The sequence below is a fragment of the Tursiops truncatus genome, chromosome 16, assembly GCF_011762595.2.
Source record: "Tursiops truncatus isolate mTurTru1 chromosome 16, mTurTru1.mat.Y, whole genome shotgun sequence".
Lineage (NCBI taxonomy): Eukaryota > Metazoa > Chordata > Mammalia > Artiodactyla > Delphinidae > Tursiops > Tursiops truncatus.
This window is the reverse complement of record NC_047049.1, coordinates 32,700,062-32,721,799: the sequence shown is the minus strand read 5'-3', so window position 1 is coordinate 32,721,799 and position 21,738 is coordinate 32,700,062. Positions and strand designations below refer to the sequence as shown.

Here is a 21,738-nt window from a genome sequence, read left to right as displayed (position 1 = left end):
TAAATTAATACTCATTCTAAAAAAATAACTTTGTATTATTTGACCTATAATCACCTCTGTTAAGCCTCCCATTCAGAAAAAAAAATTCTTCGGGAAATTCAACAGGATGTGGGGACGGCTGGTTGATGTTCCTTTTCATCAGTTATTTTGAAACCAAATCCCTGTGGATTTTGAAATTGCAAATAAATTTGTCCAAGCAAAAGTATTCCTTTTCAACTATGTAGTAATAAAATGCGTCTGAGACTCTTCCTAAGCCTCATGGTTTCCCATCTTCAGCCTGTTCTATTTTCAAAGTAGGAGGTTAGTTGATTTTTATTAAGCCAGTGTCAGTGGCTTATCTGCTATGAGATATCACAGCATAACTGGACACGGAGCTAGTTTTCTAGGTTTCCCAGGCTTGAAACCATGACACCAGCATTTGGCCTGGTCAGAATGTTCCAGAAGTTTCTAGAACAAGAGGGGGAGATTCTGCTAGTGTCTTTGCATGGAAACCTGCAACATGTTGATTTGGCTGTCGACTGCCATACTTGCCCTATTGTATCTCAAAATGTTACCCAGGGCATGTGACATCCATCCCTGTGAGGAGTGGGGCACAAGGCACCCCTCAATGAGCATTTGATGAGATAACTGACGGTTAAAAAAAAAAGCTGCAAAAATTACCTGAATAAATAACACTGTAGAAGGCAGACATCCAGACATTTTTCCATGCACAACTCCCACTCGTTTCTCTGAGAGATAAAAGCAGCAAAGATTGACAATCTGTCAGTTTAACCGTTTCATTGTGAACTTTTTCTGGGCAGGTTATTCACATCGAACTCATTTGATGTGATCAGTGATGATGCTTTTATTGGTCTCCCACATCTAGAGTATTTGTAAGTAAAATAACCTTTTTTTTTTTTTAACATAATGATTCAGTAAAAGGGCTCTGAGGTTCCTACAGCTGTCTGACCCAAAATATTATAACCTATTGCAGATTCATAGAAAACAACAACATCAAGTCCATTTCAAGACATACTTTCCGGGGACTAAAGTCTTTAATTCACCTGTAAGTATGAATGTTGCTATTACTTTTTAAACTTGCCAGTGGGCAATGCAACTTGATAACCTGTGGTTAAAGCACCCACTTTGTGGGTATCCATGAAAATTTAAGAAAGCCAAATGATTTCTCTACATGCACATTTGCCTTCTCTCCCTGCCATTAGCCAGTGTGTGTCCAGGAAACCAGTTACTATTAATACTAGCCCAAACCAGCAATAATTAGGAAAACAATCTACTCCAGGGAAATTGTGTGACTGAAATAACGTTTGTAATTATCTACATCATTACTCACTTCATGAATTGACTATATAGCTTAATTTGATATTCTCTGTTTCTCTTTTTCTGTACAAGCCCTGACTTCATATACATTTAAACATATACTAGAACCACAGGCCACGTCTACGCAGCACCTGAACAACTTTTTAATAAGAAAAATATTTATTCAATGGATGATTAGAGCTACATCAGCTGTTCTTAACGGGACAATTTTACCTCCCAGGGAACATTCACCAATATCTAGAGACATGTTTGATTGTCACAAGTAGAGGATGCAACTGGGATTTAGTGGGTAGAGGGCAGCAATGCTGCTATATACATCGTGCAGTGCACAGGACAGCCTGACAACAAAGAATTATCCAGCCTAAAATGGCACAGTCCTGAGGCTGGGAAATCCTGAGTGACAGGAACCAAGTAACTCTTTTCCCTTACCCTCCCCCACCCCCTACACACACACACACACACACACACACACACACACACACACACACTCACAGACAGATGTACTTTTAAGGAAACTAGAAGGGCATGGGAAGAAATGGCACTAACATTTGTTAAGTGCCTACTACTATGTTGGCCAGTGTGCTTTATGTGAATTTTCATTTAATCCTCTCAACGATTCTGCCAGAGTCACACAACCCCCGTTCTAGAAATGAGGAAACAGAAGCCTGGAGGGGATACGTGACAAGTGAACTGAGTAGTTATGGAATTATGATAACATCAACTCAATAGCTGAACTGCTATGGCTACTCATCCATTCAGGGACTGTTTCTCAAGTGCCTAATACGTGTCTCTTTAGTGTTAGATAAAGATGCAAGTCATCTAAGCATCATAGTCATTCTGTCGATTTTAACCTGTTGCCTCACAGTACCTCATTTCCAGCTCTGCCCTCTGAACCTTTATTCTAGGGTGTCTACGTGGTCATCATGCTGCCTCTACTAGTCCTTGTCTCTACTGCTGTTTGGATTTGTAGCAACAGGGAACTGATGGCCAGATGTATTTTACGAAATCACTGCACCTTTCAAGGCTTCTGTATATAGTCATTATAAAATGATGAGGAAAATAATGTTTATAAAATAAACAGTTTGCAACACTGCTTTTCACATCAGTGTTACAATGTGCTGCAAACCTGGCTGTGTATGGTACGAATGCTATGCCATTTGATTACGGAGCCAAACACCACCAAGCCTAATCTTTCAGTAAAAATAAATAAAAGAAATGAAGAAATGGAAAGATAAATGGAAGTTCATGACTTCAACTTGAAATCTACTTGATTCACATAAATCCATCCAACATGGCCTGTGTCTAATGGCTCAGCATCACGAGGGGCTGAAGGAAGGATGTAAGACCCTGGTGTTCTCTCTGGGAACCTGGACATAGCCTTGCCGTGCCCCTTAGTTCAATCAAGTATATCTTCTCTCCAGCCTAAGGGCCTCCCTCACCTGGAGGGAAGAATGGAAAGAAGGGAAGGAGGGAGGCAGAAAGAGAGAGAAAGGAAGGAATGAGGGGGAAAGAGGGGAGGGGTGAGGAAGGAGGGAAAGTGGGGAAGAAAAAAATTTATACAACACCCTAGTGAAGAACATTCATTTTGTTTGACTAGAGCCTATCATGCCCATAAAATAAAATGGAAATATAAATTTGGGTCATTATGAGGCCCCTTCTTTAGAGGTATGAAGAATATAAGAAGAAGGCACTGGTATAGCATGTGCTTAATACCTAGAAATTTTCAAGCTCAAGGGAACACAAAAGGCAGGCTTCAAAGAGAGAGGCGTGACAATGAAAGAGTCAGACAATGAAAGGGAAGTCCCACCTGTCTGACAGGTGCTGGAGGTAGGAAGGAGGTTTTAGGAGGGAACAGGTTAAAGTCGATTGAATATGACCCTTAGATCTCTTGCATCTTTATCAAACACTTAGGTTGATTCGTGTGGCATTGCCAATATGAGACTCTTTTGGATCTGCAAAAATGGCATTGCCATATGGTTCATCCTAAATAGTCTCTAGGATGTGCCACACAAAAATGAATAAAATCCAGCTCCAACCTGGAAGAGCTCAGTCTAGCAAGAGGAATTACATGAACATGTATTTTCTCACTGAGTGCCTTGTCCCCAGGTCATGATCTCCTTTCTAATTATGCTGTTCCTCCAGGTGTAGTTCTCTGCTTCTTCCTTCTTTCCTTCCTTCTTTCCTTTTTTCTTTTCTCCTTTCCTTTTTTCCTTTCAAGAAGAGATGGGTAGGGAAGATTTGAAGCCCAAATGTCCCTCTGACGGCTCAGCACATCAAGTTCATTTTCCATTATTTACCACTTATAAATAAATCTGACATTTGTTTGAGCCATTAATTTTCTTTTTAAGATTTTAGAGGTGTTAGGTTTCAAAGTGCACTTTCCTCCACCTCAGACCAATTCTTCTTAATTAAAGGCAAACATTCAAGTAGCAAAGAATTATCACCTCACCCTCTAACCTACAGAAAGCGTTTACAAAGCTTTTTCATATTCTTGACCTCATTACACTCTCTTGATGACCTTATGAAAGATACAAGGCAGGCACTATCCCCATTGGCGAATGAGAACACGGAGGTACACCCTCAGTTTAAGCTGCTCCCCAGTTAGTAGCGGTAAAAGTTAGAAGTTTCCCGAAGTCTTTAATGAGACATCTAGTGCCCTCGCCACCATGTCAATTATAGCAGGACCGGGGAATTCCCTGGTGGCCCCGTAGTTAGGACTCCGGACCCTCACTGCTGAGGGCCTGGGTTCAATCCCTGGTTGGGGAACTAAGACCCCGCAATCCATGCAGTGGCCAAAAAAGAAAGGAAAAAGAGAAAAAAAATTATAGCAGGATCAGAAAGCTTTATGGAGCTGGCTGGATCCTTCCACAGGACATCATTTGAGGAGCAAATATGGCTGGGGAAGGAAGAGAAGATCCTGAAGAGAGGAGCCCTACCCTCGCTGTAGTCTCCAAATGCAAATAGTTGGGATTAGACATATACTTTTAGACCCAACTGGTTCCCACCCTGGCCTAACATTAAAGCTTCTCCAAGGGACTTGCCTGAGCATTGATATAAATTCAGTTCATTCCTAAAGAAGCAATGAACTTATCTCACCTTCTTATACATCTAACTCAGTAGACTTACCTTCTAAAGAGACATTAATAGACAACTTAAAACTTACTATATAGACTTCTCTCCCCCTCAAACCAACCCCCCCGCAAAAAAGAGAATTCCTTATATTTAAGTCCTTACAAATCCTGGGACCCTCTCTTGATTATTCTGAATGACTGTAATATTATATATGATTAACTTAAGTGTTTGAATAGCTTATATATTTCAGAAAGGTTTGACTTTTCCTGATGACCATGTATTACTTCTGAAATCAGGGAAAAACTGAATTAAAAAATCATTTATGACCAATGATCACAAAATCTCTAAACATTTTGTACTGGTTTCTGTTAACATCCATGAGGTTTTCGTAAAGGTTCCCTCGGGCGTCACATGAGTGTCCTCGTGGCTAAGGCCCAGTGGAGGCAGGATTCTTTGCATGCATGTATAAAGACATTTGGGGAAAATGTCATCCATGTCTACCTGCTGGGGAACACCTACCGACTGCTCACCACTGCGGAGGTGCAAAAGATATATACAGCAGTCCCCAAGCTCAGGGTGCCTGTGTGTCTCCAGTTAGTCAGGCAGGATGTCCTCATTTCAGCCTTTACAATGACATGCATGTAAAGAGGGCAGTGCAATATACTGGCTGAGGGGGATCGCTGCCACCAGACTGCCTGGGTTCAAAGCACGGCTTTACCCGTTAATAGCTGTGGGACATCAGGCAGGTCACTAAGCTTCATGGTGCCTCCAATTTCTTATGTGTAATATGGAAGTGATAATAATCATCTGTAAAAATGGGGGTGGGGATAATAAAATACTTAGGAGTACCTAGATCCTAAGGTTGTCGTGAGATTAGGTCAGTTAATCTATGCAAAGTGCCTAGGACAGAGTGTGCTATGCAGTAAACACCATCACGTAGGAATAAACTAAACCTCACTGCCTAACTTCCACTGGTCCTGGATCAGGACTCCGAATGCTGTAGTGTATTTATCCCCTTTAAACATTTTGTATGAAATTAAAATAACTGTACTTGAAGTACCGCAAATTCAGTGAGACACCAACTCAAGCTGAGAATCTGCACTGCAGGGAGCCTGGGAGCACCCCAGATGGCCGTGGGCGATGCTTTCTTAGCAGCAGACCCCAGTGGCACTGAAACAAACGTGCTGTCTGAGCCAGTCTGGTCTGCCTTAGAGAGAAGACTTTCCAGTAGGTTCCATACTCCATAATTAGAGGTTTTCTCAGGTAAACCATGAAAACACCAAAGTGGAGGGAATGGTCATCAGTTCCATTGGGTAGGAAAGCCTGCCTGCCACTGAGAATGCTTGACCCTTCTCAGCTAGTCTCAAGGCAGCTAGGTGCTCAGCTCAGCAGTTTCCCTGGTGTTTTAAAGAATGTTTCTTAGGTAGACTCTGAGTCAGGACCTAGAGAATGGAGCTTAGTGGCAGGCATACTTTGAAGAGCCCTCCTAGGGAATTCCCTGGTGGTCCAGTGGTTAGGACTCGGCGCTTTCACTGCTGGGGCCTGGGTTCGAATCCTGGTCGGGGAACTAGAATCCTCATGGCTCAGCCAAATTAAAAAAAAAAAAGAAGAGCCGTCCTATTGTTTAGGGCTTATTACACAGTGAGGGCTCAGAGGAGGGAGGGCACTTTGTGAGCATCGTGGAGGTGGGGCAGTGGTAATTCACAGGGCTTTGCAATTTCTCCCTAACTCGGTGTCTTGGTACAAGGGCCTAAGAGAAGCATTCTCTGCTCTTTTCTTTGTCTGGATGGATGGCCTTCTTCTTATCAACTCCAGCCTGCCCCATTCATTCATTCATGTAAAAGTAGCTGTTGAGGACTTATATTATGCCAGGCACTGGGGATACAGTGGTAAGAAAAACATCCTTCCAGTACTCACTACAAAGTCATCCTAGAAAAAAAGTAACATTGATGCATGTTTTCTCAAACCTCTCATTGGCCTGTTTTCACTCTCTCCCAATCAGTTCTACCCCTCATCAGTTACCCAGATACAGCGCATTCCTACCCCATAGTAAAACCTAAGGTGGTGATGCTCATTGAGTTTTTTTTAAAATTTTGGAATTCCTTTTTTTTTAATCTTTTTTTTTATAACCAAAAACCCCAAAAAGACAAAAAACAAAAAAACCCGCAGTTCACCCATTTCTCCCATCCCCTCAACCCCACCTCTGGCAACCACCAATTTGTTCTCTGTATCTATGAAGTTCACTGACTCTTAACACCTTGGGTATGTGAGGCTTAGAGCTCTGTTCTTTGGGCAGGAAGCGGGAACTCTCAGATTCACCTGCTGTTTAAAAGAACTGCCCAGGGCAGCAATAAAAACATGGTGCCTCTTCCTGTGTAACCCTAGTGGCTGCAGTAATTCAGGACTTGACTCTCATCATTTCACTCCCACTGTCCTATGACCCAGCCTCCTCCAAGCTCATGCCCTGCAGCCAGTTGCACTTCGTGCTGGTTTCCGGGGGAGGGACTTCCACTTAGGAGAAGTTAGCATGAGAACTTCAGGACACATTGTGCCAGCAACTATATTGAGACACATAACTTGAGAGTGATTCTAGACTGGTCCAAGACCCAAGAAATCTCTTCATTTAACCACCATTCAGTAAAAAGAACTATGGAGCTGTTCTCTGGAATAATCTTCTTTAGCAGCATTTTATTAATTCTGCATAGGCGGACAGTCACAGCAGTTCATTTGTATGGTCAGTTTTCTAAATGTTGTTTCTTGGGCAAAGACCACACAAAAGCCTTTCTCCTTCCTGTCCCCCCCCACCACCACTCCTCCCAGCTGCGCTTTATTGAGAGTAGTCCAACTACCATCCTGAGTTACCGCATTTACTTTTTCTAACACTCTTATGATATGAGGTATTATTACCTCCGCTTAAAAAATGAAAAAGCTGAGTCGCAGAGAAGGTACATAACCAAAGTCACCCAGCCTGTAAATAGTGGAGCCGGGATTCAAACCAAGCTCAGAAAGAATGACTCCAAAGCTGTGCTCTTTGTCACAAAATGGACCATCACTGAGACTGGAAACTTCTGATTCAGTTCCCTTTCTTCTGTGTCGAGGTTCATTGAAAAAAAGCTTTCTAATCTAGTGGTAATTTCTAAAACTCAGAAAAACAACATAATTGACAAAAATAGATTTTAAAAGTTCTGAATGCTTGCACTTGAGAAATCTTGTATTAATTAAAGGAGGTGGAAAACATAGAAGACTTTTGAGAGTGTTTTAAATGGAATGTGAGAGAATTTTCAAGGGCTTTGGAGGCTGACAGCATAGACTCTTTTGTTTTTTTTTGTTTTTTTTTGCGGTACGCGGGCCTCTCACTGTTGTGGCCTCTCCCGTTGCGGAGCACAGGCTCTGGACGCGCAGGCTCAGCAGCCATGGCTCACGGGCCCAGCCGCTCCGCGGCATGTGGGATCTTCCCGGACCGGGGCACGAACCCATGTCCCCTGCATCAGCAGGCGGACTCTCAACCACTGCGCCACCAGGGAGGCCCTTAGTTTTAAATTTTTATTGTGAAAATTAAAAATACTCCTAAGAAGAGTATATAACATGTACATGTATAATGCTGGTTAAAAATAGAAAATTACCAGTACCTAGTACCCTTCCCTGTCATACAGCATCTGTTCCTTGTTATGTGCACATTTCTGCAGTATGGACACATGTCCCTTTCCTTGATACTATCAGGACTGTTTCTTACTTATTACCCTTGATTAGCATCAGAATCATTTTAGCGGTAAGTGAAAGAACAAAAAGAGAAGGAGAAAACAATTCCTGTGATAATAGGGCAAGAATTGGAAGAAGGGAAAAGGAGATGATTAAATAGGATGAATGGATGGATGGATGGATGGATGGGTGAATAGATGGATATTTATAAGGAAGCTATTTTCTAAGGAGGAATGAATGAATGGAGCTAAAAGGGAAAAAATGTAGAAAAAGGAGGAAACAAAAAGAATGTGCTGGAAGGGGGATAGATCAGACAGGCCTCCAAATTTGAGAGCTGTTGGTACTAAGAGTTGGAGGTTGAGCTGCTCTCTATAGCAAGTGGGGCGGTGGGGGGAGGGAGGAGAAGGGCAGCCTGAGTGAGAGGAGAGAGAGCACATGGAGACCATGGACACGGGGAGGCATCCCTTAGATGGAATGCCTGAGTGTGTGATGCTCATACTCAGTGCTAAGTAGAAAGACCGATGCCCAGGCATCATTCTGTTACTCGTATTTTGGAGGGTTTGCTTGTTTGTTTAATACCATAATACATAAGGGGTCATAAAATGCATTTATTTCATTTATGACTACAGTTTACATCATTCTTTTTTTTTTTTTCCAGGAGCCTTGCAAACAACAACCTCCAGACTCTCCCAAAAGACATTTTCAAAGGCCTGGATTCTTTAACAAATGTGTAAGAGGACCTAAGAAATCACTGATTAATTAATTAATTTGCAGTCGTTAACAAAGAAGCCTGGCGTGGATTATTAAATTTTTTAATTGGCTTTAAATTAAATGAGAATTTTTAAATTGGCTTAAAATTTGAATTTAGTTGGACTAATGTTTGAGTCTCCTATGGTATTTACCACTATATTCTGAAAATATAGTCCCGAGTTTGCCTTTGACAAAGTGTGTGCCTGTATGGCAGGGACTGATGACAAGGGACTTGGAGCGGTTAGGAAGAGGAGGGCTAGATAGAGATTTCAAGATGCCTTTTTTTTTCTCATGAGGTCCAGGAAATGGGGCTACAAAGAAAAAACATAAAGAAGTCTGGGAAACTGACAGAATAAAGATGAAAGTTTACACCCATGGGTTGGTCAGTCAAGAGAGAAATGGAGCAGGAAGTGGGGGAAGGGAAGAAAGTTTGCCTTTTCTCTCATTAGACTGAACAACAGCTCTAGGCTTAATCCCCAGGAATTTGGCTTAAGCCCCAGGAAGGGAATGAACTTAATTATTTTTGACCCTTTTTCAAACAAAAGAGCTTTCAAACTTTGACTTTTAAGCCTCAGAGTGAAAGATCTTTGTAAAGAATTTGTGTATTTTGTAGTAAGGAAAGCAAGTAATATATGCCTAACCCTTTCAAAAGCAATTTAGCTTCAATAAGTGCCTTCCAGAACATTGGAAAGGTATTTAAATGTCACAAAGTAGAAAACAGGAACAAACGAAAGATGTATGAAAACAAAGGAGTTCTTATTTTTCAGGTACTTTGCTATAGAATATATATTCAAAACAACTTTTCTCCAATAACAAAAATTTGAGTCAAGAATTTTCTCCTAAACCTAGGATTTAACTTCAAATCAGTAAGCTATGAAAAACTTCCTTTGTTCCTTGTAGTATTCCCCCCACCCCTCCTCCATGCCTATTACCCCAATTCCTGAAAGATGGTTTATTTCCAAGAGAGTGTCAGAATCAGGACACTTCCAAATAGTCTTGGACAGACCACAGTTATCCGCTCTGGTTTACAATAGCCCAGAAAAGTTGACACTCATTATTCTGGGTCAGAGTATTCTTGAGATATGAGGTGAGTCCTGAGAATGTCTTGGAAGTTAGATGATTCCCCACGGCAGCCTTGGGGATACAGCGTATTTGGGGACCCTCTGGCCCAACCTTGTGTCAGCCTATACCCCACAATAGCAAAAGAAAAAACACTTGAAATTGGCTCAGTCTCTCCAAGGAATCCCATAATGGGTTTGGCCTCTTGGGCCTACCTTGATAGGCCCAAACCAAGAATCATCTAAGAAGTGCAAGGATCCATGCCGACTTGCCTTTTAGTAGATTTCTTGGTTTCTTGAATTACGCCCTAAAACACATTTTTAAATGCTTCAACGTTTAAAAAGTATTCATATGCTGTGTGAAAAGTAGGTGGTACCTATCTTAGGAATTTTGTGTGACCAAGAATGGTTTTAGGGAAGAGATAGAGTTTTTGAACAGAAGCAGTGCAAATAAACAGAGAACTTGGCGAGCTGGGATCATATGTGGAAATTTAAACTATCTATGCTGTGCAGTTTATTATGGACATGAGCTATTATTGTATGTCTGCACTAGCTCGGCTGTGTCGACGTCATTTCCTATTAAAATTGAATTTGTAGACCATGGAATAGGATCAGGGTTAATTATGCCTGTGAGGAAGAAGAAAAGCAAATAGCTCACTCGATGTAATTAAATATGGTACAACAATCACTACATCTTTCTTTTAGACCTGTGCTGCCCAATATGGTAGCTACATGTGATCACCAAACACTTGAAATGTGTTCCTAGTGTAAATGAGGAACTGAATTTTAAATTTTACATAATTAAAAAAATTGAATAAAAAACTAAATTTAAAAACTGATTCTCTGTTCAATCATTGGAAGACTTTTAGGTATGCTTGGAACAACTTGGGTGTATAAATCTGTTTTTTTCAACTGTAAATTTTGTTAACTCTAAATACAAATCAGGAATTTCTGCTGAAATTTTATTTTCCAAATTGAGATATACCGTAAGTATAAAATACACATCAGACTTCAAAGACTTAGTATACAAAGAGAATGTAAAATATCTCATTAGTAATTTCAATATTGACTATATGTGAAAATGATAAAATTCTGTATGTATTGGGTTACATAACATATGCTATGAAAATAATTTCACTTCTTTCTTTTTAGTTTTTTAATGTGTCTGTAGAAAACTTCTAACTACATATGTGGTTCACATTGTATTTCTATGGAGAGCACAGCTCTAGACTGAGCTACCTTTGAATCCAAGAGGGAATAAGTTATGAGGTTCCATTGACTAGGGTGGCCTGCAAGGGCACACTGTGGTCATTCTCTGAGCCCAAAGTGAATGGTCAGTCAGGTTGAAGGTAGATTATGAGACATTATATAAAGCCAGGTGAGGTCATTCTGCACATGTTCATTGCTAAAGTAAAAGTCATGCCTGGGAAGGAAGGGCCCTCGTATATCAAAAGCAGCTGAAGTTTGTCTTTCAGGGACCTGAGAGGTAATTCATTTAATTGTGACTGTAAACTGAAGTGGCTGGTGGAATGGCTAGGCCACACCAACGCAACTGTTGAAGACATCTACTGTGAAGGCCCTCCGGAATACAAGAAGCGCAAAATCAATAGTCTCTCCTCCAAGGATTTTGATTGCATCATTACAGGTAATGTATTCCAAATGATTCCACCTCATAAAATTAAAATAAGGGCTAATTTTTTACATATGCAGGAACTGATTCTTTAAATATATATATTAAAAACCAACTGAGCAATTTAAAAATATTATGAACCGTTAAAATTCACGTGTTTAAAAGCAAAGTAAAATTGTCATTTCACTGTTTCTCTAGAATAAATATATTTCTTGTGGACATTTGAGATCTAGCCAAGGAATGAGGCATCAGCACAGCTACTCATCATCATTTTCAATTTTTGCAGAGTTTGCAAAGTCTCAAGACCTGCCTTTTCAATCACTGTCTATAGACACTTTTTCTTACATGAACGATGAGTATGTAGTCATCGCTCAGCCTTTCACTGGAAAGTGCATTTTCCTTGAATGGGACCATGTAGAAAAGACCTTCCGGAATTATGACAACATTACAGGTACGAAAAGCCTGATCGTATTTTGAGTGGAAAGTTAAGCCACTTGGGCCAAGGGCAACAGGAAAAGATGAATGATATCAGGGAATTCTTTGGGCAGGTTGAGAATCATTTGAATCCCAAATCTACCATTTACTGAGTGCCTGGGATTGTTCCCTAAAGCTTAATTTCCTCACTTGTAAAATGGGAATAATAATACCTAACTTTCAGTGTTGTTATAAAACAATGAGAGCATATGTTCAAGAAACTTAGTATAGGACCTAGCTTAGTAAATATACAATAAAAGGTGGGTTATTTTTCTTCAATGAAAAAGTACTGGACTAAGAATTATGAGTTCTAATCTAGGTTCTGCCACAAGCTAACTGGTCAAGCCACTCACCCTCACTGGGCCCCTCTTTTTAACTATAAAATAAGGAGGTTATTTTAGATCAATGAGTCTCAAACTTTACGGCAAAAGCATTACTTCTGCAAAATGTTCATGGGAAATCTCCTGAATTCCCCTCAGTTTCCCAATGGATTGCAGCAGGGCTTAGTGAAATCTAAACCTTACCTTTGTGTAAGGTTCTTCTTACATGTGTACAGTCTGTCAATTGCTTTGAATGAATCTTTAGATGAGCACTTAAATGAAAAATGAATCATATATTTGCAGACTTTCAGATGGCATCATCTAGTCTAGGATGATGAATATGTGTCATATATGCAGTCATTATCCCCTCCCTCACCCCAGACAGACATCGCTAATCTATCATGATGCTCTTTCTTGCAGAGGACAGAATCCTTCTTAACACAGTTCTCCAGGCAGTCACAATCAATCAATCAATATTGGTATATGGTTGAAAACTAGTGGCCATCTCTGATCTAGTTCCAACCCTCATTGTACAGAAGAGAAAACTGAATCCCAGAGAAATGATTTTCCCAAGGTCACAGAATTACACAGCCTTGAAAAGGGTCACAACTAGAATAATTTTGCCTATGGATGGAGCCAATTAATAGAAAGAGTTGATCCGGAACTTATTACCTCAAAGCCCTTAGAGCTGCAGTCAGAAAAAGCCTGGGACCAGATTTGCCCGGCTCTCTTTGGATTTCCTAGAGCCAAGCTCCCTCTATGAGATGAGATCAGAATCTACTGATAAATGTTAAACTTTAACAAAGGATATTGAGCTAGGCTTCTGACAGACTCCCATGTAGTTTTCTGAGATTTCCCAAAGGAGAAATCTCATCAGCTTCGCCCATGACTGTACCCCTCTTTCACTTTTCTCAAGGATTTCTCTTCCTTCTTTTCTGCCACCAGTGACCTAAAGCTTCACAAGTGGCATCTCTCTCCTTTCTCAGGAGAGAGCAAGAAGAGTTTATACATTCTAGAGCAAGAAGCAGTTTATACATAGAGCAAACCAATTGCAGGTAGAACCGTGGGCTGCCCAGACTACCGCTCAAAACTTTGTGAGGTTTTTCTAGAACCTTGTGGAATGCTGGCCAAGCTGGAAGCCCTTGTACAGCTAACTGCCCACCCCAGGTTGGGTTAAAAGCGTAGAGACGCTGGTAGCCTTGGGTTTGAATCCCAACTCTGCCTTCTCCTAGCAGCACCGAACCTCTCTGAGCTTCTGTCTGCTCATCTGCAAAAGGGAGGGTGATAATATTTATCTCTTAAGATTGTTGGGAAATTTAATGAGATGATTTGGCAAAGCATATAGTTGGTGCTCAATAAATGGCAGTTTCCAACTCATGATATGTCTGGGAAACAAATGCTTTCTTTCTGTAAGAAGCGAGAGGAGAGGGAGTTCCCTGGCGGTCCAGTGGTTAGGACTTGGTGCTGTCACTGCTGTGGCCACGGGTTCAATCCCTGGTTGGGGAACTGAGATCCACACATGGCTTGGCCAAAAAAAAAAAAAAAAGTGAGAGGAGAAAACTCAGGCTGTAGCTATGTATCCTGAACGTCTAGTACACGTTGGATGTGACATGACAACTCAGTTATTGATAACAAGGCTCCATGAGGTACAAAGGCACAGAACTTCGGGATCCCACTGCCATTGGACCTGATTAGGAAATTGGCCTTTTGCCTAATCAACCAAGGAAATGATTTTGGTGGCAGTTGCATGTCTTCGGCGTGCATCTTAACAGGCTCCAAAAAAGGATGGCCACCCTCCTAATCTCTCATTTGTCTTTTCCAGGCACGTCCACTGTAGTGTGCAAGCCTATAGTCATTGAAACTCAGCTCTATGTTATTGTGGCCCAGCTGTTCGGCGGCTCTCACATCTATAAGAGAGACAGTTTTGCAAATAAATTCATAAAAATCCAGGATATTGAAATTCTCAAAATCCGAAAACCCAATGACATTGAAACATTCAAGATTGAAAACAACTGGTACTTTGTTGTTGCTGACAGTTCAAAAGCTGGTTTTACTACCATTTATAAATGGAACGGAAATGGATTCTACTCCCATCAATCTTTACATGCGTGGTACAGGGATACTGATGTGGAATATCTAGAAATAGCCAGAACACCTCAGACACTCAGAACGCCTCATTTAATCCTGTCCAGTAGTTCCCAGCGTCCTGTAATTTATCAGTGGAACAAAGCAATACAATTATTTACTAACCAAACTGACATCCCTAACATGGAAGATGTATATGCCGTTAAGCACTTCTCAGTGAAAGGTGACGTGTACATTTGCTTGACAAGATTCATTGGTGATTCCAAAGTAATGAAATGGGGAGGCTCCTCATTTCAGGATATTCAGAGGATGCCATCGCGAGGATCCATGGTGTTCCAGCCTCTTCAGATAAATAACTATCAATACGCAATTCTTGGAAGTGATTATTCCTTTACTCAAGTGTATAACTGGGATGCAGAGAAAGCCAAATTTGTAAAATTTCAGGAATTGAATGTTCAGGCACCAAGATCATTCACGCATGTGTCCATTAATAAGCGTAATTTTCTTTTTGCTTCCAGTTTTAAGGGAAACACACAGATTTACAAACATGTCATAGTTGACTTAAGCGCATGACACACGAAATCCTGTGGCTGCCATCAGAAACTTTCTGCAGTACATGATCCGGATGAACTCAATGCATGATGACTCTTCTTATCACACTTGCAAATGAATGCCTTTCAAACACTGAGGCTGCTAGAACCAAGCACTACCCGTAATCTCCACCCTTTCCTGTCCAGTCCAGTGGTGTGGGAAGTTACCTTTTATAAGACAAAATTGAATTGTGTAACTGTTCTTTGCAGTGAAGATGTGTAAATAAGCGTTTAATGGTATCTGTTACTCCAAAAAGAAATATGAATATGTACTTTTCCATTTATTTATTCATGTGTTCAGAAACAACTGCCAAATAAAATGTTTACATTTTCTTTCATATCCCAAAGGTGATTATTTACAGGAGTTATTTTATTCTTGGTGATGGTATGTTGAGGAAGGAATTTTATACAATAGGGTTATATTTGGATCAAGAATTTATGGTGTGCATAATGAGTGAAGATAAACACTGATACTGATTACTCATCATTTATTAATAGGACGATCAGTTGAGTTTGAACATTCAAAGGTGTTTCTAAAGGGCATGGCTTTGGGGAACATTTTGAGGTGAAATGGTGACAAATGGAAAGAAGGGTAGTGAAAGTTGCCTATTACAAGAAGGCTAATTTGACAGTTAGACCCATCTTTTTCTATCTGATAGCTCCAGCTAAAAACATCATTCAGACAACTTAGAGAAGAAGCCAAAGTCAAGATTTTGGATTTTTAAAGGCCTATTCCGGGGCTTTCTAAATGTTTGACTCTGGAATCATCTGACAGCTGACAGAGATTGTAACCTTACAGCACTTGTCTCAGATGTATCCCGTATGAAGTCCTCTTAATATGATAAAGGATGCTTCACTTCTAGACACCAGTTCTGATACATTACTGACATACTGCAGAGTGCCTACGAGGCTCATATTTGATTTTCTAAATTCCTGCTCCTGGATCACATGGTATGTTAGCACTTGGCACAATGCCTGTGATAGAGCAGGCTCTTAAAAACTACTTTTGAAGATGCACATGTCCGCCTGTTATAAACTTAATAATAAACTTCATGAGGCCCTTTGATCTAATCAGTCATACTGATTTGAGTACCTATTAAGAACAGGGTATCATTCCTCTGGTTTGGGGAGGAAAACTGAGGAAAGAGGAGGGCATAGTCCTTGATCCGTGGGGCCTTAGAAGACTAATGGGGGGTTAGGACACAAAAAACTACAGTTAGCAGTGAGTGCCAAATTTCACCTGAACATTCTGATTTTAAGTATCGGGGGAGTATCCACAATGAGTTCCTGCAAGAAGTGGTCCTTGTTTGACCTTAAAGGGAAGACATGATTTCAAAAGGGGATCAGGGCAGAGAAGATATTCTTGGCATGATGTGGTTCTGTGTACTGCCTTCACAGAGGGGATCAGAGCTTCCTCCAACTCATTGTTCCCCAGAATCTCTTGCCAAATGACTAGGGGTGTGGGGGCAGGTGGGACAGACAGCAACTCCACTGGCAGCACATGCTTGGAGAACTTGAGGCATCAGAGGTACACATAATAGTTACATAGTCTCTGGGAAGCAACACCTTGGGGAGTTATGCATAGAAACCAGACTCCTTTACCACAGGGGGAAGATACTAACTCTGACATCAGGGTTATGGGGGGACAAGAAGAAGACTTACCCACTCCCAATCCTACACATAGGGAGACCTGGCCTTTGAATGTCTGACTTTCTTTGCTCCCTTGTCCTATAAGCAGCACATATGTGTTGGAGAACACCTGCTTGGTACAGACTGGGTTTAAGTCCAGCCCTGCAATGTCCTGATTTTGTCCACAGGCAAGTGACATGACCTCTCTGAGCCTCAGTGTCTTCATCTGTAAAGGTACAATGATGCCTACTCAAAGGACAACAGAAGGATTAAATGAAACAATGCACACATGGTGGATTGAATTTTACAAATATGGCCACAACAATATCTCCCAGCCTACTTGCTCTATGAGAACTTCCCCCAACCCCATCAAGAGGTGATGCCTAATTCCCCTATCCTTCAATCTGGATGGCCTTGTAACCAACAGAATGTGGTGGAAATGATGCAGTTTGACTTTTGAAGCTAAGTCATAAAAACAATGAAGCTTCTGCCTTGTGAAATTGGGACAATCCCTTTGGGAGGCCTGAGCTGCTGCATAGAAAGTCCTATTAGCCTGAGGCTACCATTCTGAGGAAGCCCAAGCTTTGGTCAACAGCCCCAGATAAGGTCGCAGCCAACAGCCACATCGACCACCAGTCCTGTGAGTGAAAGTGGCTCCAGGTGATTTCAGCCCCCAGCTCTCAAGTCACCACAGCCCATCAAATCTTCCCAAGTGAGGATCCGGAAATCATGGAGCAGAGACAAGCCATCCCTATGATGCCCTGTCCAAATTCCTGACCCACAGAATCTAAGAGCATAATAAAATGGTTGTTTTAAAAGGCCAAGTTTTGGGGTGATTTGTTATCCTGCAGCAGTAATCATGCAAAGAATAGCATGGGAAGTGCTTAACACAGAATGGCACAAGTTAGCACTCACCAAGTGCTAGCTATTACTAATGGGCTCCACACTCAGAATATTGTATGCTTTGGGGTCATGCTCTACCTTACTGTTGTAATATAATTCACCAACATTTCTTTTTTTTTTTTTTTTAATTTATTTTTGGTTGCATTGGGTCTTCATTGCTGTGCTCGGGCTTTCTCTAGTTGCGGCGTACGGGGGCTACTCTTCCTTGCGGTGCAGGGGCTTCTCATTGCAGTGGCTTCACGTTTTGGAGCACCGGCTCTAGGTGCGTGGGCTTCAGTAGTTGCGGCACGTGGGCTCGGTAGTTGTGGCTCGCAGGCTCTAGAGCACAGGCTCAGTAGTTGTGGCGCACAGGCTTAGTTGCTCTGCGGCATGTGGGATCTTCCCGGCCCAGGGCTCGAATCCGTGTCCCCTGCATTGGCAGGCGGATTCTTAACCACTGTGCCACCAGGGAAGTACCTGTCATTTCATTTTTAAAGGCTATCTCCTGTTTTCAGTATGTTCCGACTCTGTGCCAGGTACTCTGCTGACTTCAGGGCTGCAGAGATAGTGGATCTAGACTCTGCCCTGTTTGTTTTCATAGAAGCACTGGCTGTTTAAGTTAGCAAACCAACTGTCTAATTTACCTCGAAGCTGAGACCCAGAGATGTGAAGCAAGCTAGGTGAGGTAAGCTACGGTCCAGGCCTCCTGACACTTGGCCCAGTCCCTTCTCCATCACATGGTGCTACCTTTCAAAACCCTCCCATTGGAACCTGGGACAGCAGATGGGGAGAGAGGTGAGGAGTGAAGAGGCTGACCGAGAAAATAAATTCGAGAAAGACTGAGAAGGAGGACATATGGTAGGGTCCACTTTTACAGGAATTGACCGGTGTTTTCTGAGAGTTGCCCTCTCTCCCTGTAACCCTCATCTACTCTATACTATGCAACTCTGCCCGCTCTCCAGCCATAAATGATTGGACCTGGAGTGAACTCTCAATCTAGGTGCTCAATCCAGAAGCTGGGCTAGGCTCACCCTAAGCCAATCCATTCTCCCTCCTGGATATCTGGAATTAGGACAGCAGAGTCTGGGCCAATTAGCCACAGGCACCAGACTTGTAAGGTGATGATCTTAAATTTGGTTCCCTCGAAGCAGTGGGATTTACTGAAGGAGTGCTCTCAGGTAAGGGAGAGAGAGGCACATAGGGCAGGGGAAGATGTCAAGCAAAGATGTCCTTTCAGGAGAAGTCCAGCTGCAGCCTGACCCCATGTGGAACTCTAAAGCATGAATTGTACTACAGAGTGTGTCCTGCCTTGAAGCAAGGAATGTGGACATTTATATCCCTCATCTGACAGTCAGTGACCGGAGAATGTGGGGCATAACCTCTCAGGCATCTCCAGCTGAGAAGGTTGCAATTGGCTAAGGGTAATCCTGCAGAGAAGGGTACCAATGTAAGCAGTCATTAACCAACACCCACACTGCAGGATGGGTGCACCAGCCTAGCAAAGGGCACCTGGGTGGGTGACCGAAAGCATACGCTACAATGATGGTGGCTGAGGCACTACTCTGCTTTGGAGCAGCCATGATGGTCCATGAACCAGAAGAGCAGAGAGAAGTGGTCTGAAAGGTGAGAAGAGAATGAAGCAGACACTCAGAAAGGAGGGGTGAGAAACTACATAGTCAAGAGAGAGGGAGGGAGTGGAAAAAGAAGGAGGCAAGAAGAGAGAAAAGGGGTAAGAAAAGGGAGAGGGAAGGAGGGGAAACGGGAGAGTAAAAAGGAAGGGAGGAGGGAGAGTGGGAAGAAGATTGGGAGGCATGGTGTCCCAGCTTAGGTCACCTGAGAACCAGACTCTGAGAAGTTAATGTACATGTATTAGGTAGTACCTTTGAGACCAACACTGGGAAGGGAGAAGGAATTAGAATTTGGCAAAGAAAGCAGCTGAACTGTGATGCAGTTCTAATAAAAGCAACCCTGTAGGGAGCTCTAGAGCTGAGATGTCCTTTCTCAGCTGTCCCAGGTTGGAGCAAGGGGATCAGACCTTTATAGCTCCGCTGGAGGTGGGCTGTCCCTGGAAGAAAGCATGGCCTTGGGTGAGGCTGTTTTTTCAGCCAAGGCAATCCCCAAAGAAGGCAGACAGTAGAGACCCATCTTCTGTTAGTACTCCCAGAAGCTGGGAAAATAAGTCCTTTATTCCTGAATGAGGATCAGCCTCCATCCCAGAGGGAAAGGAGTGAGGAGTAAGAGTGGGAGAGAGGAGACGGGGAGAAGCAGCCCTGATTCCTAGTGATTGTTCATTTTCCACTCCATCCCTCATGATATCCAATGGCACTCCCTGTCCTTGAATTCCTTGAGATACCTCTGTAACCTTCTTATAACAACCCATCACACACACACACACACACACACACACACACATACACACACACACATTTTGTCTTGTTTTAGGTTAGTTTGTGTGGTTTTCTGTATTTGCCACAAAATCATCTTCGACTAAGTCAGAACACTTAGGCACAATGTACTATAAGGTAGATACAGTGGTGAGTACTAGATATTTCAATCTCTTTTCTCTCTGCTATTCAAACTGTATAATTTCTATTGCTCTACATTCAAATCCACCAACTCTCTCCTCTGTCATCTCTGACCACAAATTTCTTTAAAAAGTAGTATTATTTCAACTAGCTCAGAACTTCTCAACTTTCTAAAAATATTTCCAGTGTTTAAAAAAAAATTTGGACCATGGAAATTTTAAAATCTCCAATATATTTTAGACCAACGTATTTCCATTTATATTGTGGACCAATATTTTTGGAAATTAGAATAAAAATGAATTACTAGAAAAACAATCACGCGCTTGGTTATTGTGGCAATGTCAAATTGCTGTAAGAGTTTCTCAGCGCTTCCTCTCAAGTTCTGGACTTATCTCATCCCAAATGGATTCCACAGTCTTCCTGGACTGGCAGTGGTCCTAGAACCACATCTATAGGTAAACTGAACTAGTCAATGAGAGCTCAACTCACTCATTTCAGCTCTTGCAGTTATATGTCAATCTTAATGTGGGATGTAGACGCATTTTCATACGATTGTTATCAAGGGCATCAGGGCATCCACAGAAACCACAGGCCCAGGAAGACCTACAATGGTCCTATAAAGTTCTGAACGTGGAGTTCAAAATTTGACCCAGCTTCTTCTCCCACTCTAGCATCCTCCACTTCACCCACCCACCTGTTACCCACACAACTGGCCAATCCCTGCCTATCTAAGCACTTACATGCTTCCGTGCCCAGGCTGCTGCAACCACCTACAATGCCCTTTCCTTACTCTTTTACCTTTTGAAATCTTAGTCCTTCTCATCGAACCAATTAGATAGGATTTCTCCTTTCTCTGGCTTTCTCAGCCCGTTGCTTTTACCATGAGCGAGACTCACAATTCATTCTGCCTTGCCGTTTGCTTAGTTGTTGGTATGTCCATCTCTCCCACCAGGTTACACATCCCTGAGGGTCAGGACTGTCTCTTAGGCAGCTATGATCATTCTATGCCACCCCACCCTCAATCTCCTAGAACAGTCCCACTTTTAGAGAGAACACAAAGTTGGTGGGAATGAAATAGATTTAAGCCCAGCAGCTTCAGCCTTCATGTTCACATATCTGAGAAGCAGCCACATTCCCTATTCCCTGTGGTCAATTTCCAGTCCCAGAAAAAGTCCTCGCCATGGATTACCCCAAAAAAGCAGGCCCGCATAGGCCCATCTGCTCCCCAGGGGTAACCAGGGTGAGATGGAAGGTAAAAGAGACATAATTTATTTCCAGAGTCATTAAAAACACATACTGCAGATCTACCTAAAACCTAGCCCACAAAACTGAAGGCTAGGAACTGATTTAATTAATCCATGGAGACCCTAAGGATGAGAAGTTTGATACTCCTGGAAATTCTATGCCCTTTACAATTTTTATCCCACATCCATGGTCAGCACTACTCAGAGATGCCAAGGGGAAGCATCTTGCCTAGATGAAGCTTTTAACAATAATTCCCAGCAAAACTGTATCCCAGAAATCAGTCCTCTTAGTAGTACCAGATCTCAGGACAACTGTCCTTTATTTCCCTGACCTTGTCTACCCACACATGTTTAACAATTCTACCTTTAATTTAGGAAATATTCTTTAATATTTTAATTTCATTATAATAATGGGTGTCATTTATTGAGCACTTACTATGAGCCAAGTAATATACTAAGTGCT

The 21,738-nt window shown here is 42.0% G+C and overlaps 1 protein-coding gene and 1 long non-coding RNA gene across 2 annotated transcripts in view; one reads left to right on the top strand and one right to left on the bottom strand.

Moving 5' to 3' along the window:
- The window catches only part of LGI1 (leucine rich glioma inactivated 1), a 33,165-nt gene extending 17,863 nt beyond the window's left edge, over positions 1-15,302 (top strand). Inside the window, exons 3-8 of the mRNA XM_004315061.4 lie at positions 801-872; positions 974-1,045; positions 8,747-8,818; positions 11,372-11,541; positions 11,813-11,977; positions 14,143-15,302. Of these exons, the coding sequence (XP_004315109.1) occupies positions 801-872; positions 974-1,045; positions 8,747-8,818; positions 11,372-11,541; positions 11,813-11,977; positions 14,143-14,978 (1,387 nt within the window). The 3' untranslated portion in view covers positions 14,979-15,302. The remainder of the gene's footprint in view (positions 1-800; positions 873-973; positions 1,046-8,746; positions 8,819-11,371; positions 11,542-11,812; positions 11,978-14,142) is intronic.
- LOC141276813 (uncharacterized) overlaps positions 51-21,738 on the bottom strand; it is a 171,064-nt gene continuing 149,376 nt past the window's right edge. The window contains exon 5 of the long non-coding RNA XR_012326986.1: positions 51-728. This is a non-coding gene — a long non-coding RNA (uncharacterized lncRNA). The remainder of the gene's footprint in view (positions 729-21,738) is intronic.